Raw genomic sequence first — 20752 nt, 5'->3', positions numbered from 1 at the left:
TGATCTTCATGGACTTCTCAGAGTCTGGTCTAGGAGGTGAGATGGTGCGAACAATGCAATGAAGAGAGACAACCAGTTATAGAGCTGAGCAGAAAACTGCACTCCTACAAAAGGCATTTTGCAGTGTATGCTAGATACATGATAGACAAAAGGCTCCAGTGCCAAGTGGCAGGAAGAAGTCTCAAGCTTTCTTTGATAACTTGTGGTCAAAGCAGTGTTGCTCTGTTCAGCAGGAGAGAGAAGTTAAGGTTACAGGATTTGGGTTTTTTTGATTTTTTGGTTTTTTTGTAACTCTTATGAGCATTATCCTTCCATTTTCCTGTTTTTCTGTGCATTTTTTCATAGGGAGAGTAGAATGGGTTTAACATCTACTCTGTATTGGGAAAGATAAACAATGATTAAATAATTGGTAAAACTGTATTTGTCCGCTTGAGTTATCACCCAGGAAAGTGACAGAAGAAATGAAAACCTCACCAGCTGGACCTTGCCTTTAAACAGGCAGGTGCCAGTCTGAAACAGAGACTGGTGTGAGGTGAATATAAGCCCAGATGCAGCCCAGTAGTTGGAGACGTTCCCACAAAGAGGCCAAGGAAGGCTTCAGGAGAGCCTGGCACATGGACTTGCTTATTTGCACTCTGTCTTTGAGCTGTACTTGCGGTGTTGTAGCTGACTAATAGATGTTACTGCTTTTTGAAGGACTGCCTCTGCTGCTGCAAGTAGCGTTGGTCCCACTGCTTTCCCTTAAATGTTTCTACATGAGGCTACTTTTAAGGGGTTCTTGGAGAGCCTTCCTAAAACTGGAATCTTGAGTAAAACACCAGTACATCCATAACACATCCTCATCTTCCACCTCTCAGAAGAGTGTGCTAACCATTGGTGATGTACCACAATCTGTAGGAAAAAACCTGAATGTTTCTTAAAGCAAGACTAAAGCAAGGTGTCCTAGCCCTGTGAGTGCCTTAGCCACTTGGTTATGGTTCTGTCTGGCTCTGTGCTCCAGTGAATATCTGTAAATAATTTACATAAAATGGAACAGTCCAAAAGAGGAGAATAACTCCTGAGGGGACCCTTCAACCTGATGTCTAGGAAGGTGGTGGTAGTGAGAAAGTTAAGAGGTTAAGTCTCCTCAAACAGATCAGAGACCTGAATTAATCTCCCACGTCCCAGGCAAACATCTTAACTGCTGATCTGTTGGAGGAAAAAGGCATGATAGCTCCGTTACTCAAATCACTGGGCAAGTCAAGCCCAGTGTCAGGTTTCCACCAGTAATTGTTGATCTCGTTCCATCAAAAACAGATTTTCTTGGTTTTATATTGTGATAAAGCTGTCCATGTCCACAGTACTGCTGTTTTATGAACTTTTTTTGCACTGTAGCCCCCAAAAGACAGGCCTAGAGTTTGATCATCCTAGGTGTATAGATGCAGCAATGACTGTTTTTTGTTGTTTTGATTTAACCTGTTTCGTGAGCATATCATAGGCTTCCTTCCAGCTTTTTTAAAAACCCACGGTATTATCTTACCATGGCAAGCTGCCAACTTGTATAGTACTGTTAACTTTGCAATTCAAGGTTATGGCTCCACCTGTCCCCTGCCTGTAAGTATGTAATCTCAGTAGTACCTCTTTGGGGAAAGTGTATGGGACCATCTAGGATTTCTATTTCATTTGTTAAAACTGAGAATAATTGCAGCAGCTGAGGTGTGTGAATATCAGACTGCAGCTCAGAGAAACAACAAACATCCTGATCACACCACCAGTTAAAATATACCTAATTTTTATAAAAGAGGGTTTGGGGGAAAAGCCAGAAAGGCTGTTCTCACACAAGCTTGTATTTCCATATTTGGGAGGTGTTGCAATTATATATAATAACCAATTGTTTTATATATATATATTTAGGGGAGAAAGCATTGTTCAGGCAAATGTTGAAGAATTATGTTTGAAATAATCAGTGTATTTTTTGAGCGGAGGCTCTATAATCACAGAGGTGAAATGCTTCAGGCCTGTTGAAACCCTCTAGAATAGACCTGTCCACTTCAGAACACAAATAAAGCGTTAGATATTACAACCCTGCACTGAATAAATCTTCCCATACTTGCTCATACTTAGGAACTTGATTAGCTGGGTGTTATATCAGTGACTTGGATCAAAGTTGTCTTTGGATAAGGCAATCAGGTGTTGTGGTGAAACACAAGGCAGAGGAGTGTTTTCTATGAATATTAATTCTAAATATGTTGCTTCAAGACCCGCAGCAGTGGAGATGACTATATGGTCACTAAATGAAAGGTACTGTAAAAGTGTTCTGTATATATTTATGTATTTCTTTACACCAAACAAGTTTGTTGTTGTTACTGTTAGTTTCACTGTTACAGCTGTTGTACAGCAGATAAAGTGAAGCTTGTAAAAAGCTGGTGACTTTGGACAAATTACTCTGAAAATCAGTGGCAGTGAAGACCAAGGAAACAATCCTGTCACTTCGATTGTCCAATTATTTCCTTCCTGCATTTACAAGTATGAAGCAGTGTTGTTATTTATAGAAACAACAGGGACTGCTCATCCACAAAATCCAAAGATGACTTTATCAGATAAGGTATTTTAGAGAGGCTGTGGCCCAACTATTGAACAGCAGTCATGTGGTGAGACACATCGCGTGTCTGCTCGACTTACCTGCTGCATTTCGGCAACATCCTGCCTTGTAATGTGCTCTAAAGTACATGTTCAGCATAACATGATACCTAACCTACCCTGTTGTTCATAAACTACTGTTACAAAGCAGCAAATTTGACTGCTTCTCACAAAGTTGGTTAAAACCCTTCAAGACATTCCATAGAAATGAACCATGATAATGAAACCTTTCCAAAAAAAAAAGAAAAAGAAAAAGAAAAAGGTGTAGAAAGTGAAGAGGAGAAGATGACTTTTTGCCCTCCGAATGTAATAGCAAGAACTAGATCCAAAGTACTCTGCTAAAAAGTATTCCTGACTTGACTTTGTGTGGGGTTTATATGCCAGAAGGAATCTTCCGCCCCACACATTGACTTAAATTAATTACGTATTTATTATGCAAACTGTCACAGGTTAATTAGTTACAAGTCTCTGAAAATCTGAATACACACCTGTATTTTTTGGAGCTTATAATTCAAGAAAATATTCTCAGACAGATTTAGTCTTGGTGACAGACATGTTGGGTATCTTTTCTTATTTCGTATTTAAAAGCAATCAGTGAAATGCAGTCACTCGAAAGAGAAAATTAAATCCAATTTTAGATTCATTCAAACAGCAGGGGTTCTCTTCTCCACAGATTCTTGTTATTATTATGTTATACATAACCATAGCTGAGTGCCTTCAGTTGTGACTTAAGTGATGTGAATAAATTCTGTCATTTGTGGTTCCTGCTCTTGCATCTTTCCCCAGAAGTGGAATTTTGTGTGGAGTCTTTTTTTGGTTGCTTGTTTTATTTGTGCACATATTATATACCTATAAATATATTCCATTACTTCTTTGGGGAATGCTGAGGCAAATAGGTACACAAATATTTTCTCTCTTTTCTCTGTCCCTTCCACATTTCTGTTTTGTTGAGAAAAATGATGTTGCATGGGCAGGAATGAGGGATGTTTTTGATGGCCACGTGGTTCCTGACCTGCCTCTTAGAAACAGCCAGCTCCTGCACAGGTGAGCTTTATCCTTCTGCAAGCAAGTTTCAGTGTGTGAGAGGATCAGCGTTGTTGTTCTTGGTCCTTTTCTTGGACACTTGTTACAGTCTCCTTGCACAAAGCCATTTGAACATCCTGAAGGTAAAGACTGAGACTCTGAAACTTGGGGTACATTGAAGTTCACCTTGTGCCTCCTGAATTCCAATGGTACAGATTTTCTCATTGTATTGAGATCAAAGCTTGCATTAACCGACCTGCTCACAGCAATTATCCTGCTAAAGTCACAGGGAAATCAAGTTTTCTTCAGTAGTGTAGGATTTCACCCAGAGCCTACTCATCCCTTTGAGTATGCATCTTTCACAAAATAGACAGATTAGTTGTCTACCTGTGTGCTGTAGTTCTTCACCTTCATGTGAAACATATGTTTTACTTTCAAGGAAAGTGTGTGGAGAGTAGCCTTTTGACTTCAATTGACAAGTCCTGTTGACAGTCCCCTTTGCCGTTTGACTCCTGACAGATGCTAGAATAGCCTTTAGTGGGTAGCACATGAGGGACTGAATTTGTTACAGCCACTGGAGGGATGTGCTTTGCTTTCTTTTCTGTTCTCCCTGGTTTCCTGTGGAAATGAGGCTTTTTCTGTCACACTTTCTGCCTGCCTGCCCAACCCTAATCCTATTGACTTTCTGAATCCGTTGGCCAATTTTAGCCCTGTTTGACAGTGAGGCAGATGCTTTAAAGATGTTAAAGTTCTACAACTTTAATGAACGTTGGCAGCTGGATAGAGGAGAGAGATGTAATTAATGCTTATACTGATACCGCTTTTTCTAGATATTAGGCTTTACTAGCTCTGTTGTGAATGCAACTGCCTGCTTTTATACTGTGCAAGCATCACTGTAGTGCCTTTATAGGTGGCTTTGCTTCCATGGTCTGTCTTGCTGGAGTGCTTAAGAGCCTTAATGAGGCTTCAGAATGCCACTGAGCATGCCCATATTGATTTTGCAGGCTGATGCTACCAAATATTGAAGTGCTGCTAATTCTGGGAGATTAATAAAGAGCTATGCATGTGGACAAAAATCTTCCTCTTCTCTCACTGTTCCTTCTGACCTTGACTCCTCAGCTCTTCTCTTCTTACAGGGAGGCCAGCATCTGCTGCTTGGGGTCTGCACCTTGCTGTAAAAATTATAGCATATCAGAGTGCTAACCCTTCTTCTCCATGCCACGGATGTTCCTCATCTCATGTAGCCCTCACCTCCCCAGCTTCTGTCCTGGGACCCAGGGTCCCCGCCTGGCCTCTGGTGCAGAAGTACTGCACTTTCCCACCACTTTGCTGGGGAGCAGGAAGAGCGCTGTGAACAGAGGGGAGCTGCCCATTTCTCCCCTTGCCCTAGAAAGCCTGTGCAGGCATTACCTTGCTGTGAAGAGCATGGAGGAATGGGAATGAGACAAATGAGTGTAATGGTCCAATTAAATCTGTGGGATAGTTCTGTCAGTTTACATGAGGAAACTGATTTGACTTTGATAATTCAGACTTTTCTTCTCATGAGTGTTAATTTCTTACCTTTTTTACCTTAAACTTTTCTATTAAAAACCTGCAGAAATAAATAAGTTTTGCCATCTGGGCATAAGTGCTTAAAAAAAAAAAGACCTTATCTGTGAAACTCTAAAGAGTGTCTGCTTGGTTTTGAGCAGCTGGTCTAAGTTAAACCACCTTGTATTGAGGACATGCAACAAAAAATACTTTTTTTTTTGAAGTTTTAAATTTATAAAAGGTGTATGTCTAGAACAGGCTAAATATGTTGTATATGTGAGTTTAGAAATTACATGCTTTAGATCACCACTTTAATTGCCTTCTAGACATGAGGTTTAGAACTGACTTGTCAGGTTTTTACAGAATAGACTATTTTTATTTTGAGTTATTAATCTGAGGCAGAAATGTTAAATGAGATGTATAGCCCAGTAACATTGTCCTTTTTAACATTCCAAGCTTGGCCGATAATGATGTTTGTAGATGATCTTGGGCCAGTTTCTGAAAAAGTATTCAATAAGCATGTATTTCTTAATATATATAATTTTTTTCTATAGCGAGATACTTGAGCATTACTTTAAGTGAAAGTCAGCATGTTGTGACTCCGTCTTCCTGCAGCTTAATCTGTCTCTTGGGGTACCTTCAATCTTTTTGAAGACTTTTGTGTCATTGGTCTTATAAATGCTTTTTACCAGCTGCTAGAAATATTGAGGTAGCCACCACTAATTCTATTATACAAAAAAAAATTAAGGTATGTATGTGCACAGTATTGTTCTGTACTTTGTCTAGCATGTTTTTCATGAATCCTGATTTTTTTCCCCTCTCTTAATGTGTATACTGGTTGTACATGCCAGATATATTCATTATGACTATTTTTTCTTACTCATAATGTGGAATACACTGCCTAATTTTCAAAACAACAAAAACACTGTAAAATGGGAGATTGCAAATTAGTGAATACTGCACTTCTGATATAAATTTTTTGAATAAATGAGCATTTCTTCAAAAATTCAGAAAGCTTTTGGAGTCCACAGACACTTTCACAATCATCATTTGGCTCTTGACTTAGTACAACACCCAAATCTCTCTGAAATGAAACATATTAAATTCCCTGACAAAACTGGAGCTATTTATGAATAACATGACCTTGTGAATCAGAACAAAACAAATATAGAACTTTTGTTTACAAAACTACTTAATTGATCCAGAGTATTTTTATTGCTATGCACCAAGCCTTTTCACTTTCATGGACTGATTTTTGATTTGTAAAATGTTCTGGAAGTAGCCACGAATTCTCAAATACTATCACCTTGTATAGCTGGAATACATGGAGCAGAGGCTGTCTTGAGGGTTGTGTTGGTGGAGGTGGATGAAGGGAGATTATTTGCTTTAGCTCATAGTACAGTTTAAATGGCTTGGCCAAGTGTGACTCAAAGGAATATAGGAGCTTTTGCTTCCCAGTTCTGGACTTCGAATACATATTTCTGACATTTGTTTCACATCCACAAAAGTTATTTTAACAGTATGACATGATGATATGGAGAGAGGCAAAGAGAAGATTTCCAAATGAAATTTTCTTTATATTTTTGTTCTAGTGAAATGAAGCAGAAGTTGGATGAAGAAGGTAACAAGTGCAGCATCCTTTCCAAGCAGCAGAAGTTCAACGAGCACTGCTGTATTCGCTGCTGTTCCCCTTTCACGTTTCTTATCAACAGCAAGCGACAGTGCCAAGATTGCAAGTACAACATCTGCAAGAGCTGCAGTTCTTACCAGAAGAAGGAGAAGGCTTGGATTTGCAGTGTCTGCCAGCAGGCAAGGTAGGAGTGTATTGTTCAACTGCCTCGTGTAAAGCAGCTGTGGCCTGACCTGAGTTTTTCCCTCTGTCAGTAGTTGACACTGGCAAGATAAGACATGAAGTACCTGTTTATGCAGGTGTTCATTTGTTCCTCGAGTGTTTGGTTACCTGTTGCATTACCAAGTTCTTTAGTTGGACTGATGAATCAGCAAAGAGTAATTGGACTTAGTTTGTACAGGGCTGTGATCTTGTTAAATATCTAGGTTGCTAATGTAACCTGAGCACAGGTGGTTATAAGGCAGTTAATCATTTTTCAGCAAATCCTGCTGATGTGTGGGGAGGGGAAGGAAGAATATTAGTGAATAAGTCATCCAGCTGTGAATGTTTTTTGGAGTGCTTTTCTAAATGGCAGGTTTACTGGTGGGGATGCTTTGGGTTTATTTTGGCAAATAACTGTTCAAAATAGCAGTGCAACCTGTTACATTTCTTAACTTCTGTTGAGAAAATGCTGCCAGGCCTCTTATTTGCAGAGGGTATCAGAGTGATTTACTGTCTCACCCTTTTAAGGCTAACATAGGCAACACGTTTAAAGATAGCACCGGAAAAACAAAGATAATCCAAGCAGCACACAACAACAACAACAAAGGGCTTACTCCCTGGAGGATGACTCTGATTATCATTCCTGTCTGCATTGCAGGCCAAGTACCAAAAGCACTCTTAGCTGTGGTAGCATAGTACTCATTGAGGCTTTTTACTCAGACAAGCAGAGTCAGTGAAATAGCCTGGTTGCTCATAGTTTGATTTCTAACATTTCTGAGTAATGCAGCCAACCAAATGTGAGAAAGATGGTTGTGTATTCTCAGTCTTCCCATTTGGTGGTAAAAGAGGATAAAGATAACAGCCCAGTTCCTTTCCAACCCTGTACGATATTCCTGGGCTCACCAAACACTCATTGGTCCCACTTGCTTCTGAGCAACACTCACTTGAATTTTAAGCTTTTACATACTATCTGTAAATTAAGTGTGTGCCCATTGACACAGGGCCTCAAAATCATAGGGATCTCAGGTAGATCATCTTAAATTTACTTTTAGATGGTCACGTGTTCTAGTTCTGAGCTTCTTAGTTTTGACTAGGAGCAGAATTGCAAACACAGTTGACATTAATATTATTAAGGTTACTCATATGAATAAGGATTGCAGGAGCAATCTCATTTAACTTGCTAAAATCAAACCAGTAATACCTTATGCATGTTTTGGTTGTTTTTCTTTCATTATTGTGGTTGTACTTTTCCTATTGTGATGGACAAGTGGTGAAGCTAAATGGACACACATTGTGTAGACCTATTCACTGACACTCCACTTAGAACAATAAACCAGTTTCTACAAAACGATGGAGGATGACATAACTTTTCCAGCTGTGCAGAAACCTCACTGATATTAATGCAACTTAAAGGGTCATCAAGTAGTCTCTACAAGAAAGGAATGACACCACCCCTGCACAATTTTGATGGAGAGCACTCTGTAGCAGCAAGATGCATTCTCTTCATGCTTGTTTAGACATTGGCTACATTTACTCCGAACTGCTGATTCTTTCTGACAAATTTGACATCATTCTAGTAGGATATAGCCTGAGACCTCAAATTTGTGTTAGTTTTCCAGCAGCCTTGAGGCAGCAGTGTTCAAATAACTTTACTCACCAGAACTAAGTGCAACGTTGGAGTACAGGCTGCCTTGTGCATACCAAAGGTTGCAGCTGTTCTGTGGTATATTTTAAAATGTTTTTCCCCTCTGGAGCTGCTGAATAAGGGTTTAGTTAATGCCTGGAGTACTTTACAAGATATTTACAAAGTACAAGGATATTTGGCTAAGTATTTCATTTCACAATTGGAGTACTTCACAAAGACTGAAAGACTGTCTTTGATGGGAATGTATTTGTTTCATGCCTTTTATACAGTATGGTTCAGGCAGTGTAGCCAGGTCATGAAAGGAGGCAGTTGAAAGAGAATTTAAAGGCTACTTTTTTGTGAACTTACTTTAAAATAGAATGCATGTGTGTTCTCTTGACTGCGAGACTGAAGATTAATCAGATTACTAGATAGTAATCTGAACTGAAAATTCATTGCTGCTTTTAAGAGCTATGTGACTGAAAACTAGCTCTTGAAAACGGAGCTGCTGTGATCACGCATGGTGCCCTGACATGCTCGGGGATGGGCTGCATCATGCAGAGGAATGCTGGCCAGACATTTGGGAAAATGGTTTTAAGGTATAAGTAATTTGCAGCAGCTTTCAAACAACTCCAAGAGAGGTATTCTACCTTCCAGCAACAGTCTTTGGTTCTGCGCCTGACCCACATGGCTTCTTCCTTGCTGAGGGATGGAGAGAGCTAGAAAGGCTGTGCTTTTTGAAACCCCATGGAGGTCAGCAGGATCCAGCTGGAGCAGGTAGCTCGAGGTTGGGAGAAACATCGCCATCCATCTCCCCTCCAGTGGAAACTGCGCAGAAAGGACATGTGAGCTGTGCTGTGTCAAAAAACTAAGAGTACCTGGCCCGCGATGGTGTTGCTTGTTTCTTCTGCTCCTAAATATATTTTTGTCCTTCTTCTGGTGGTTAGTGTGTGCATTCAGAATAGCACAACTGTTTTCAGCATAGCTGGACAAACTGGACATAGCCTCTGTGTGTTTCCTAGGGTGATTTTTGCTGGGACACTGGTGCAATAGAGAGCACACATTTAAAGCATGTAAAGCAAAAACACTACTAAGTAGAGAGAAATGTCTGGCTTTTGGGGTTGTTGATAACAAAACAAGACAAAAAAGTTTTAAAATGTTTTACAAATAAGTCAATCCTCACTTTTTAGGAGTGAAGTCCCAACTTCAGAGAAGGCAGCAGTACCTGTGCCATTTCCAACTGCCAGCCTTTGGGCCCCAAAGGGAGGTGCATCCCCCAGGGCGTCTGCTGCTTCTCTGCCTTTTGCCTGGAAAAATCTTCCCCTCATCAGTGAGGAGCTTGTGGAATTACAGGATTATCTTTCTCAGCAGCATGGAGAGCTACAGAGCCAGTGTTCACTTCTACTTCAGTCATTCAGCCATTTCAAATTACACTTCTTTCTTCCGCGTCTCCTGAGTTCACCCATACGGGCAGCAGAACAGGCAGCCAGGTTTGCGGATGCTGATGAACGGCACTTACTGTAGTTATTTGTTGACTCAGCAAAAAAAAAAAAAAAAGTCTCAGAAGAATTTAATTTCAGAAGCAAAATCTTTAGCTGTATTATGAAAATGCTGCTATTTTGGCCCTTGAAGAGATGGTGCTTTTCCCACAATCCCATGTAGCCCTCATAGTCACCCACTTGTTACTCAGTTATAAACAGTTTATTTATGAGGCCTGAGACTAAACCTGAGTAATTTTTCAGTGAATAAATTACAGACATGGTTGCTAACTATTTTGTGATCTGGTTTATTGATTGGACTGTGCAACTGCAAAACTCTGTAAGGGAGGCAGGGCCTGGGATTCCTCAGAGGCTGCTGAGCAATTATTATTATTGTTTTTATTATTATGATTATTATTATTATTATTATTTACACTAGCACTCAGCATTTCTTGCAGGAAAAAACACAGGGGCAATACCACAGTTGCTCTCAGTTCCTGTCCCTTTCTCAGTGACTTATTCCTCAGATGGAGCATGGACTATGTCCTCCCACCCATCCCCAGGTCCTCTTTTTCTTATGTGTCTTTTATTTTTTCCTTTTGTGGGACAGCACACATAGTGGAGGTGGTTCTTTGTTTGGCTGCTGCTTCTCTGCAAATCTTACCACACAACAGATACCAAGCTAGAAATACCTCAGAAAGAACTGCATTTTCAGATTGTTTGCTTTTTTTTTTTTCCTGTCCCTATATATTTATGCTTAATTAATGCTGTTTAATGCTGTAAAAAGAACTTTGTCTAACAGACAAAGAAAGTATCAACACTTACAGTTCAGACTTCCCGCAGTGATCTGCTTGTATTCTTCAGTTCTGTTTTAGAACAGAGCTGGAATAATCCTAAGTTTCATTCTTGATATGTATTTGGAATATGTCAACCAGTTCTGTGGTGTCAGAAGGAGTTTGTTATTGTAGAAAAGGCTATAAAGCATTCTCAGCATAAATTACCTTTGTAAAGATGGTTCACCTAATGCATTAGAACTTGAGAATCTAATTCGTTGAATTACTTAAATACCTTGTGTTTAATTGCACATCGTGAAATACTAAAAAGTTCCTTTGTGATCTGAGAGCCTAAGAACCAATGACTTGACAATGGTTAAATATTTTTGAAAGTAATACATCATGTAACCATCACTTGGATTCAGAGTTAAAACATTTCTGGGAGCTGTACCCATCTCTGTAGACCTCATTGTGGCTCTTATTCCCCATTATCTTCCCCCAAAATAGCAGCAGCAACTTTTACAGATTGTAAGTGGTTTCCTAGTAGGTTCCTGCACCAAGGTGATCTTGACACTGAAGAAAATCTGTGGTGTGAGTTGGTTGCTCAGGGCCTGACCCTAATGGAGACATCTGTTCTGTGGAATTTTGTTTTCATCTTCCAAGGCAGAGATTTACATTAAACATTCATTGGAGAGCAAATATGCAAGTCAGTGTTTGAAGCACAGAATGTTTGTGGGAAATTGGGCCAAAGAGTGTATGAGGTTAAAGCCCTTGTTTCTTCCAAAAGCAGTAAGCTTATCTATAAGCCAATGAGAATTTTGGTGTTTGTAGGAGGAAAAACACTCCTTTTAAAGCACATCTTTTGTTATAATGCATCTTTTAAATATTGCAAGATTCAGCTCATTACAGAATCTTATTACTCTGAAATGTGTTTATAGCTATGCCTGTATAGCTCTTCAGCTCAGGGAACTTAAGAACCTTCCTTCACTTCCCGTTTTTCAGTTTTATAGTCTCCAAAAATGTTTTGTTTTAGATTCACCCCTGGACACCTTTATTAACATTCTGGGGTTTTTTTCTCTCTTGTATGTATCTTCTTAATTTCTTAGTGTGTTATGATAAAATTGTATATTATTCATTTCAAGTTTTCAATTTTTATATAGTGCATTTTCAGCTCTTCTAAATCTTTGCACAGTGTCTCCCTGTTAGACACTCATAAGATCATGTGTTTGGGCAGCTTGCCGCAGACTGTAAATCCTAAGTGCTCTTGCCTCTGAGTAGACTCCAGGCACAGTTCCTCTGCATTAACACTCTTGGTGTCATATAGGGGGCCTTTAGAAATAGGGCAAGCTTTCCATTTGTGTGATACCCTCAGGCCAAGGTCTCTCCCTGTCTTTCTTTTCCAAAGCCCAAGGAGCCATCTCCCAGAGCACCCTGCTTGTGATACTCTGCTTTCCAGTTTAACACTTGTACTAAAAAAACTTAGTGTAAGCCAGTAAGATGCATATTTTTGCAGATGATTTCTAAACCAGCCACTTTTTACTTCTGTAGTGTAGGAGGGGTGTGTACAGATCCATCCACAATACGGCATAGAAGCCTCTGGCTGACCACCTCAGCTTTTTCATGATTATTGGGCCTGAATCCTCCAGCATTTTAGATTCCCTTCTCTGGACTCACCATTGCCGTATCAGAAGATCTCTATTTCTGTTCTGAGTGGGAGTGTGTACACCTAGTCCTTTAATGCCTTCATATCCATCTGCTGTGCGATTCTCTCAGTTGTTGTCAAAGCCCTCACTCAGATGATGAGAGTTTGTCACCTAGCGGCCTTTTGCTTAGCTCCCTGAACCAAGTTTTGAGTATGGTGGCATTACTTGGTCTGCAGAAAGTTACTGTTCTGCTTAAGAAAAGCGGCTTTGTTGGTTTTGGTCCTTTGTAAAAGACAGTTATTAAGAGACACAGACCCAAGTACCAATTCTTTTTCTCCTTAATAATGTCGATTGAAGAAAAACACAGCCATGCTGCATAAACTCAGACTTCATGAAGTCTAAGTAATAGTCTCAGCTGTTCAAAATGGGTCACAAAAATTGTCACCAGGGTTGTTTGCAGCACAGATTTATTTAAATGTTAATGAAGAGAACTGCTTCTTTGTTTTTCATATTCCCGATATTGGACAAACTTGCTACACTAATTTGATTGCTGCTTTAAAAAAAGAAAGTGAGAGAATATTGTATTTATATCTTCATAGACTTTCAATCCAGTTATTTTTGAACGTTCTTTACAACATTTTCTTTTGAACTTATTGTGGTGCCTGGTTGAAAGATAAGGTTCTAATTAGGCTGTTAGCAATTTGCATAAGTAGCAAATGTAATTGTCTTACTGGAAGTTGAAAATGAGCATGTGAATTAGATTTTCTTTAATGTACATTACAGTGAGAACTGAAGACAATTTATCAAGGTCTAGTCTACCTGCGGCATGCAGTACATTTGTCTCTGACTAATGTGTATTGTGATTAACACTAATGTAATGTTCTATTTGGAGCACAGCTTTTGATAACATGAAAGTTGCAACAGAAAATAAAAATCTATGTTGTGGGCAGACAGAACACCCCTCAACTAGGCTAGAGCTTTGCCAGCCTCAGGAACAGTTCCTAAATAAAATCTCTATACTTCAGGTGGTTTTGTTTGAAGAACCTATTCACTGTATTGGGCTTTAATGTCAACAAAACAAACTGCTTTTTTGCTGAAAGGCAGTAAAGCTGATATGTGTATAGCTTGAAAAAGGGTACATTTCCTCTGCTTAGTTTATGCAAGTTTTGGCTTAAAGCTCTTTACGATCTCTACAGGAAAACTTCTGACTTGAGTTCAGGAGACTTGAGCTACAGTACTGGAGGAGCTGGGAGGGAGAGCTCTGCTGCAGGTCAGCTCGGAGACCACTTGCAGTGATGGCGCAGTCCAAGTCTGTCCGAGGCTCATTGTGCTGCATTTCCCTTCTGACAATTACCCGAAAAGCCAGGCCAGTTCTGCTGGCCACACAGTTAACTGGAGAAGAACCTGAGAAGTCTTAGCATACAGAATTAGAGAACATACATAGGCTAAAACACAGGTGCACAAGTGGAGAAATGAAATGAAGGCACGGCTGGGGCAGTGCTCACTCTAGGCCAAAGCTCACCTCAGTGCATGAGCTCACAAGCCTGCCATGGTTAACTGTGTAGTGGAGGCCTAATTTACAGTCAGTCATAGGTTTGTTTGCTTTGTGCATCTCTGCTGTTTGCTCTGAGGCGATGTGTTCAAATCATTATGTCATTATAGAAGAGTTTTATGGAAAGGAAAATACCTGCTGAGGTGAAGTACAAAAACCACATGCATTTTCTGGAAGTTTCATCTCTGATGTTCTGCAGCAAGAATTGCTGGCAAAAGTTGCTTCATCTGCATAGAATAGAAATGATAATACTTCTTTATTTACTATCTTTGGAGTAACTCCAAAGTGACCATAATTTTTCTCATTGTCGGGGCTGAATGAAGCTTTGATTTTGGGGCTCGCAGAAGTTTCCTCATCCCATGAGTTAAAACATTCCACAACCTAAACTAGGTGGGTGCTGCCAAGTGGAAAGCTGATGTTGAGTGCACACTATCTTTTGCCTCTACAGTCTACCACCTCCTTTTCCCTTTTGCCCCAATATTTAGGATTGTATATATGAGTAGTGACTGGCAAAGCACAGGGAAGTTTTGGCCTGGGCCTTCATTTGCAACTGCAAGATGATTCATAGTAGTGATTTCCTGTGACCAATTTAAAAGAAAAAATGGTGTCCAAGCTTAGCTTTCGATGGTAGTTTACAGTTGGAATTGAAAATCAAAATGTTTATGCAACTCCCCCACTCCCAAAATTGGCAAACCCTTTAGATGGTATTTGAGAAAAAGAAATAGTCCTAGTTAATAACTGGACCTTGTATTTTTTGTTGATGCATTCAGCTGTAGCAAAACAGTTCGTTTCATGATTTGGCTGTGGGAAGCTAATTAAGATGTAATGCTGGTTAGCAATCTTCTTTCGCATTCAAGCAGAATCACCCATCCAGTAAAAGGAAGTTGAAATATCTTCTAGACAGTCTAATTGAACCATAGCTTGGAGCTTTGTGTGTACCTGTATGAGAGCTGCATCTCTCTGCTGCATGAGGTCCTTGTCTGACATTCGAGAGAACTTGTACAGAATTTGAAAGCTGTGACTTTGTAATGCGGATGTCAGGAAATGTGTATTTTTCCTTCTCCTGAGATGGAATTGGATGGAAATATTCACTTGCTATGCTATGTGAAATAGCAGAGAAGATATTTTTTTAGCTCTGCCACGTACATGTTATCCTCACTGGACTGATAAGGGTTTTGTTCTGTTTTTATGTTTTTTTTTTTTTTTAAGTCCTCTGAATGATACCATTCATGTCATACTTAAAAAATTTACTACTATTTGCTAAAAGATTTACTACTTTTAAGCAAATAGCGATGACAGTCATTTTCCTCAGCTTTATGTTCTTGTAGAAATAGATGCAATTCCTTCCAAAAATGCCTACTACTTTATTCTCCTCGTCCCACCATCATCTTTCTGTTTTCCATCCCATCTCTTTATCACCATATGGTAGGGTTCATATGCCTTCTGGGAACTTGTGGAAGCACCAGGGCAGACCACAGGCCCCACAGACTTTTGCTTACAGTACCCAAGAGCAACAAGGGCAAGCTCTTGGATTTTGCACAGGAGCCAGGCACAGGGTAGCCCACAATGTTTGGTTTAGTCGGTTGTTCCCTGGCTTTGTGGGGAAAAAAAAAGTGCAAGAGAAAAACATACAAGCTGGTTTCTTTGGTAGAGTGATCTCTGTTGATTTTTTTCTTTTTCTTTTTCTTTGCTATCCTGATTTGTCTTAATTATTTCTAAAGTATGCACTGTGAAAAATTTCAATTCTGCTAGACAGAATAAAGCTGTACTTGCATAACACACAACAGACCACAGTGCTTCACTCAGTTTGAAGAAAAGTATCCAAAAATGGAATTGAAGAAGAGAGCAGGAAAAGAGGGGTCTATCAAAATGGCTAAATAGAAGTGCTAATTGGGTGATCTTTTCTAGCTTTGACTAGCCTGAGAAGTGGGTGGGTGGCTGAGTGCCTAGAAGACCAATCTGTGTTTTAGGAGATCTAGATTCCAGTTTTAGCTATTATTAGGCTGACTGCTGAATGACCTTGGGGAAGTTTCCATGTTTCAAGTTTTCCCATGTGCAGGATAGAGTTAATGATGCTGAGCTCTTGGAGGTCAGTGGTGGAAAAGTTAAATGTTATAGCTGTAAAGTGCTAAGTATTATTAATGTACTGTTATTATAGAAGAAGTTTTGCTGCAATCAGCTTACTTAAAACTTTGCTTCATGTATTGCAATATCACAGAAAAATAAGTGCTTGAATTCTTACGGAAGATGAATGAGATACAATATCTCAATGTTATTTTCAATATATATACACATACTGTATATATATAATATATATATTCATGTATATATTGAATATATAGATTCTATATGTATATAAAAACCTTTGCCTGTGTTTGTCCCCAGTGTAAGAGAAGTTACAGAGTATTTTCCCTGGCACTAATAAATATTATGTAAATAATGTGCAAAACATTGTGATTACTTAACTCAGAGGAGAGTAATAAGAAGGGATGTAATACAGTTTCTCCACATAATAAAGAATATAAATATTATAGACTGGACTTCTCTAGTTAGGCAAAAACTGAGGGACTTTCAATGAAGCTAAAAGGTGATGAGTGGAAACATAATAAAATACAAAAGATTCCTTTTTATTTTAAGAGTGGGAACTTACGTGGCAAGTGAGAACATCACCCCTTACACTAGCTGAGATAGTAAACACTAAATATTAGGCAGAGGTTAGAGAAGAATTTCCCATGCATGTATTCTGTAGTGGGGATTTCACATACCTTTCTCTGCAGCTGACTGCTGTTCCAGAGTAGCCTGGGAGGGCTGTGGGCCGTGACAGCCATAGATGGGATTGGTGAGAGTTGGGAAAGATGTGAGCTTAGGAATGGTTGAATAAGATACAGCAATACCTAACTAGAGTGCTCAAATTTGCAAATGGTAAAGTATTTACAAAGTAGTAAAGAATTGCAAGCCAAGGAGCAAAAAAGAAGAAAAAGAAAAAAAAATTATGTCAAATGCTAGTGTGTTGTTCTGACTGTTTGCTTGACTCCATAATGCTTGTACCTTTATTTGTTTTTGAGTTTAATGACCCAGTTAATGTGTTCCTTATTAATACAGGGATTCTGCCTGAAGTGAGTCCATTACAACTAATCTGTCGCAGGAATAGTATCACTATTCTTATTTTAAATCTGCATGAGGTGTTTAACCTGGCTAGACTCTTCTGCTCTCTTCTGACCTGGAGAGGAAAGTGAGTTTTCCCTTTCATACTGGCTTACCAATAGTTTGCAGTTTTCACGTGCTTTCATATTGAGACAGTTGCTCCTGGACCAGTTCAGTCCTTCCCTGAGCAGGATGGTCATTCCTGTGTGTTGTGGTAGTGTTTTCTTGGTTGACAGAGAGGATGAAGTTTGCCTTTCTGATGACCCCTCTCCTACAGAAGCTTTACAAGGAAACCAAGGCAACATTTAGCACTGATGATTGTACTAATCGCACCCTGGCCGGGTAGTTGTGGAATCTGGTCCACCTCTCTGGATGTCCTCTTCTTCCTCTTTTTCTCTCCCCCTGCTGTGTGTTTCTCTGATGCCTGGCAGAAGGTCTCAGGTCTCTTTACATTATCCTGAGAGGGAGAGCATGTGGGCTTAGTCCCGTGTTAACGTTAGCCAGAATGCAGGATACTGTGCTTCAGAGCAGGAGCTCTTCAATCAGGCAGACTTGTAAAAATCAGGAGGAGAGGGTTGCTGTCCAGGCATTTCAACCCCAGCTGTCTCCCTCCTGAGCTCTCCCAGCAATGTTGGACTATCCGTTAGCCTTGGAGCATGCTGTGTGATTCCCCAGCGCCATCAAGCACCAGCATTTCTTCCTCCCCAGCCTTTCCTCCTCCTCTTCAGGACTACATTATGTTAACTTACCTTGCAGGACCTTGGTTTCTGATTCATGTTTTTCCTCTCTGTGTTGGATTTCTGAAATGTTCTTAGCATATTGTTTGTTGGGAAATGTTTTTCAAAACATGTTAATCTGAAAAAGCCGTTAAACTTTTTTTTAAAAAACATCATTTAGTTAGTTTCCATGAAAGTTCCCCTGGAAAAAAGATTGCAAGGTTTTAAAAATTAATTTAGTAATTTTTGTTTTGAGTAGAAAAAACGTTTCTTCTAGGTTTTTTTCATAGTTCATTTTTCTTAACATTACATTGTAACTACTGCTAACATAATTTCTAAAAAATGGGCTGTTAAGAAAAGCTAATACTTATTGAAGCTTCTTACCTAGAATGTTTCAAAATGTTCCATTTTGTGTTGAGTCAGAGTATCGTAGTGTTTTCATTGCACTGGATTTTTTTTTTGGTCTCTGTTAAATGACAACTATGTTTAATTATTTTTAAAGTGGGGAAAAAAACATGTTTATTATGCTTTATCACTTCTTTTGTATCATAAAATACATAATAATGCAAAAAGTCCTGCTGCGATTAGCACTCTTAAGGTAGCCTTTAGACAGAGGAGAACTAATTTTCAGTTACATTGAGCAGTTTTAAATGATAGATATGAAAGATTACTGATTGATTTGATGTACTTGTTTCTCCTGTATGCATTTGCTGAGCCTTCAGGTTTTCTCATGCTTTATTTTTGCAACCACCAAGCTTTGATAAAAGGCAGAAATCAGTACTTGCACCAGCTGATAATGATATTATGAACCCTAAGAATACAGTCGGTGGGCAGACTGTGCTGCAGGAGTTCTGCAGGGACACTGTGTGCGTGGTCTTCTGTTGTTTTAATTGCAAAGCCTGGCCTTGGAAATGCTGGGTTAGTAACGGTTTGTGGGGCCTGCTGTGAACGTAGAGCTGCGTGTCAAGAGGGGAAACCTGGCAGGCCAGGAAGCGTCTTCCCACTGCAGAATGCAGCATCTGCTGAGTACCACATGCCTTTAACTCCTCCGCACTCCTCGCAAGGAGAGAAGACTATTTCTGTATTGTATGCTCCTCTGTCTCTGTCATAGCTGTATGCAAAGGTTATTTCCACAGACCACAAGTAATTACTATTTTTTTTGTGCTAAATCCTATTATTTTTATCCCCTTCTGTAGAATCAGAGGCCTTCTATGGCCCCTTAGTGTATTTTCCTCCAAAAGATTTATCCTGTTAACTGTGAACAGCTGCCCAATTATGTGTGGATACTCTTAGAAAGCATTATAAATGCTGTGGTTAGTATAGGTGTTTTTTCTCTTGGCGATAAAATTGGAAATCCTCCAGACTTGTAGCCACTAGCTGTGAACGGCAGTAATAAATGTGTGTCTTTCCTCTAGCTAATGTGCTCTGCAATCAAGGGTAGTATCCTCTTAAAAGGCTCTTGTGTTACCACAGAAGTTAAAGTGGGAATTTAATTTGTCAATTTTAAAAAGCTTAACCACACCAATAAATAAATCCCTCAATGCTCTTATTCTTCAGACACATCTCTCACTTGAAATAGATAGTGAAGCACTTACTGCTTAGTATCTTTAATAAGAATCTGTGAGACTGTGCATATTGTGCATACTCACATATTTTGGAAGGAAGGCAGTAACTCGTCCTGATTCCGTGACCTGGAGAAAAAGAGTAGTGGAGAAAGCCATTGCCTTGTCTTTCTGCCAAAGACAAGGACTGTTCTCTAAATCTGTATACAAAATGAAGAAAATGGCTTTCTTGTCCTGGTTTGTAGCAGCTTATCTTTTCTGCTCCCAGGCTTTTTTGAAGCCTTTCTCCAGATATGGGTGCCGGGGCCTGGCTGGAGAGTTAATTATGCTTATCGTACTCTCCACCCCCTCCGCTTTCAAAGTATGACTCAACGCTTGTGGATCGAGAAAGAAGCTGGTAATACCAGCCCAAGTTACCTGCGCCAGAAGAACATGTGATAACCTTTCCTACCCTATGTCACATCTGCAGCTTGTGCAGCTAGAGCCATCCAGGGCAACATCTTTTTCATTTCTGCTTGGGAGCTACCACACAGCTTTTGTATTTACTCTGTATCTGTAGATAAAATCACTTTAATTTAAAGTGGGAACCATTTGTGACCTAAAGTTGCTTTGGAGTTTAAATCTCCACTAATTTCAGGTTGTTGTATCATTTCTTTGCAGAAGCAGTTTCAGAAAGGAAGACTGGATATTGACATAGTGCTAAAAAAAAAAAAAAAAAAAAAAAAACCTAAAAACAAACCCTTTTGAGTGAAGTAGTTAATCTATTTGAATCTGCTGTTTGATCATAGCAAGAGCGGACTAGTGAAAGTTCATTTTCAGACTAACATTGGATTTATAGCATGCTTGGGAATTTCTTTGGTGAAAAGTTTTCATCAGAAAGCTGATTTAATAAAACTGGAGATTCTTTACAGGCACATACTTGTTTTGACTGGGAAGTGATGAGGTCCAACATAGAAATTTTGAAGAGGAGCCTTTGAGAGATCACAGTTCAGTTGCCTGAAATACAGGAGCTGAAGTTCAAACCTTTCCTCCAAATCAGACAGATGAGTGAGTTTCCCTGTATCTAACAGCTGTTTTGCCTTTTGTTCTGTCCACAGCCTCCCAAAATACTTAAAACTGCTGAGTTTCAGGGAATGAGCACAGTGTAGTTTGTGGCTGGAATTTTGTCTCTTGCTTGTGGAGTGCCAACCGGGAATCATTAATGCATTCAGAAGTTGGTTGTTTTGTTAATCCCATTCTCTGGGGGCTGTTTTGGGG

The 20752-nt window shown here is 39.5% G+C and overlaps 1 protein-coding gene across 4 annotated transcripts in view; it reads left to right on the top strand.

Moving 5' to 3' along the window:
• Nucleotides 1-20752, top strand: part of MYRIP (myosin VIIA and Rab interacting protein) — a 236885-nt gene that overhangs the window by 103659 nt on the left and 112474 nt on the right. For 3 of the 4 annotated variants that reach the window (XM_064506443.1, XM_026094089.2, XM_064506442.1), the window contains exon 3: nt 6765-6986. In XM_064506443.1, the coding sequence (XP_064362513.1) occupies nt 6765-6986 (222 nt within the window). Of the gene's footprint in view, nt 1-6764; nt 6987-20752 lie in introns of those variants that run through there. The other variant, XM_064506444.1, reaches the window with a different exon arrangement.

This window comes from Dromaius novaehollandiae, chromosome 2, assembly GCF_036370855.1.
Source record: "Dromaius novaehollandiae isolate bDroNov1 chromosome 2, bDroNov1.hap1, whole genome shotgun sequence".
NCBI classification, from domain to species: Eukaryota; Metazoa; Chordata; class Aves; order Casuariiformes; family Dromaiidae; genus Dromaius; species Dromaius novaehollandiae.
This window is presented reverse-complemented; position numbering and strand designations above follow the sequence as displayed.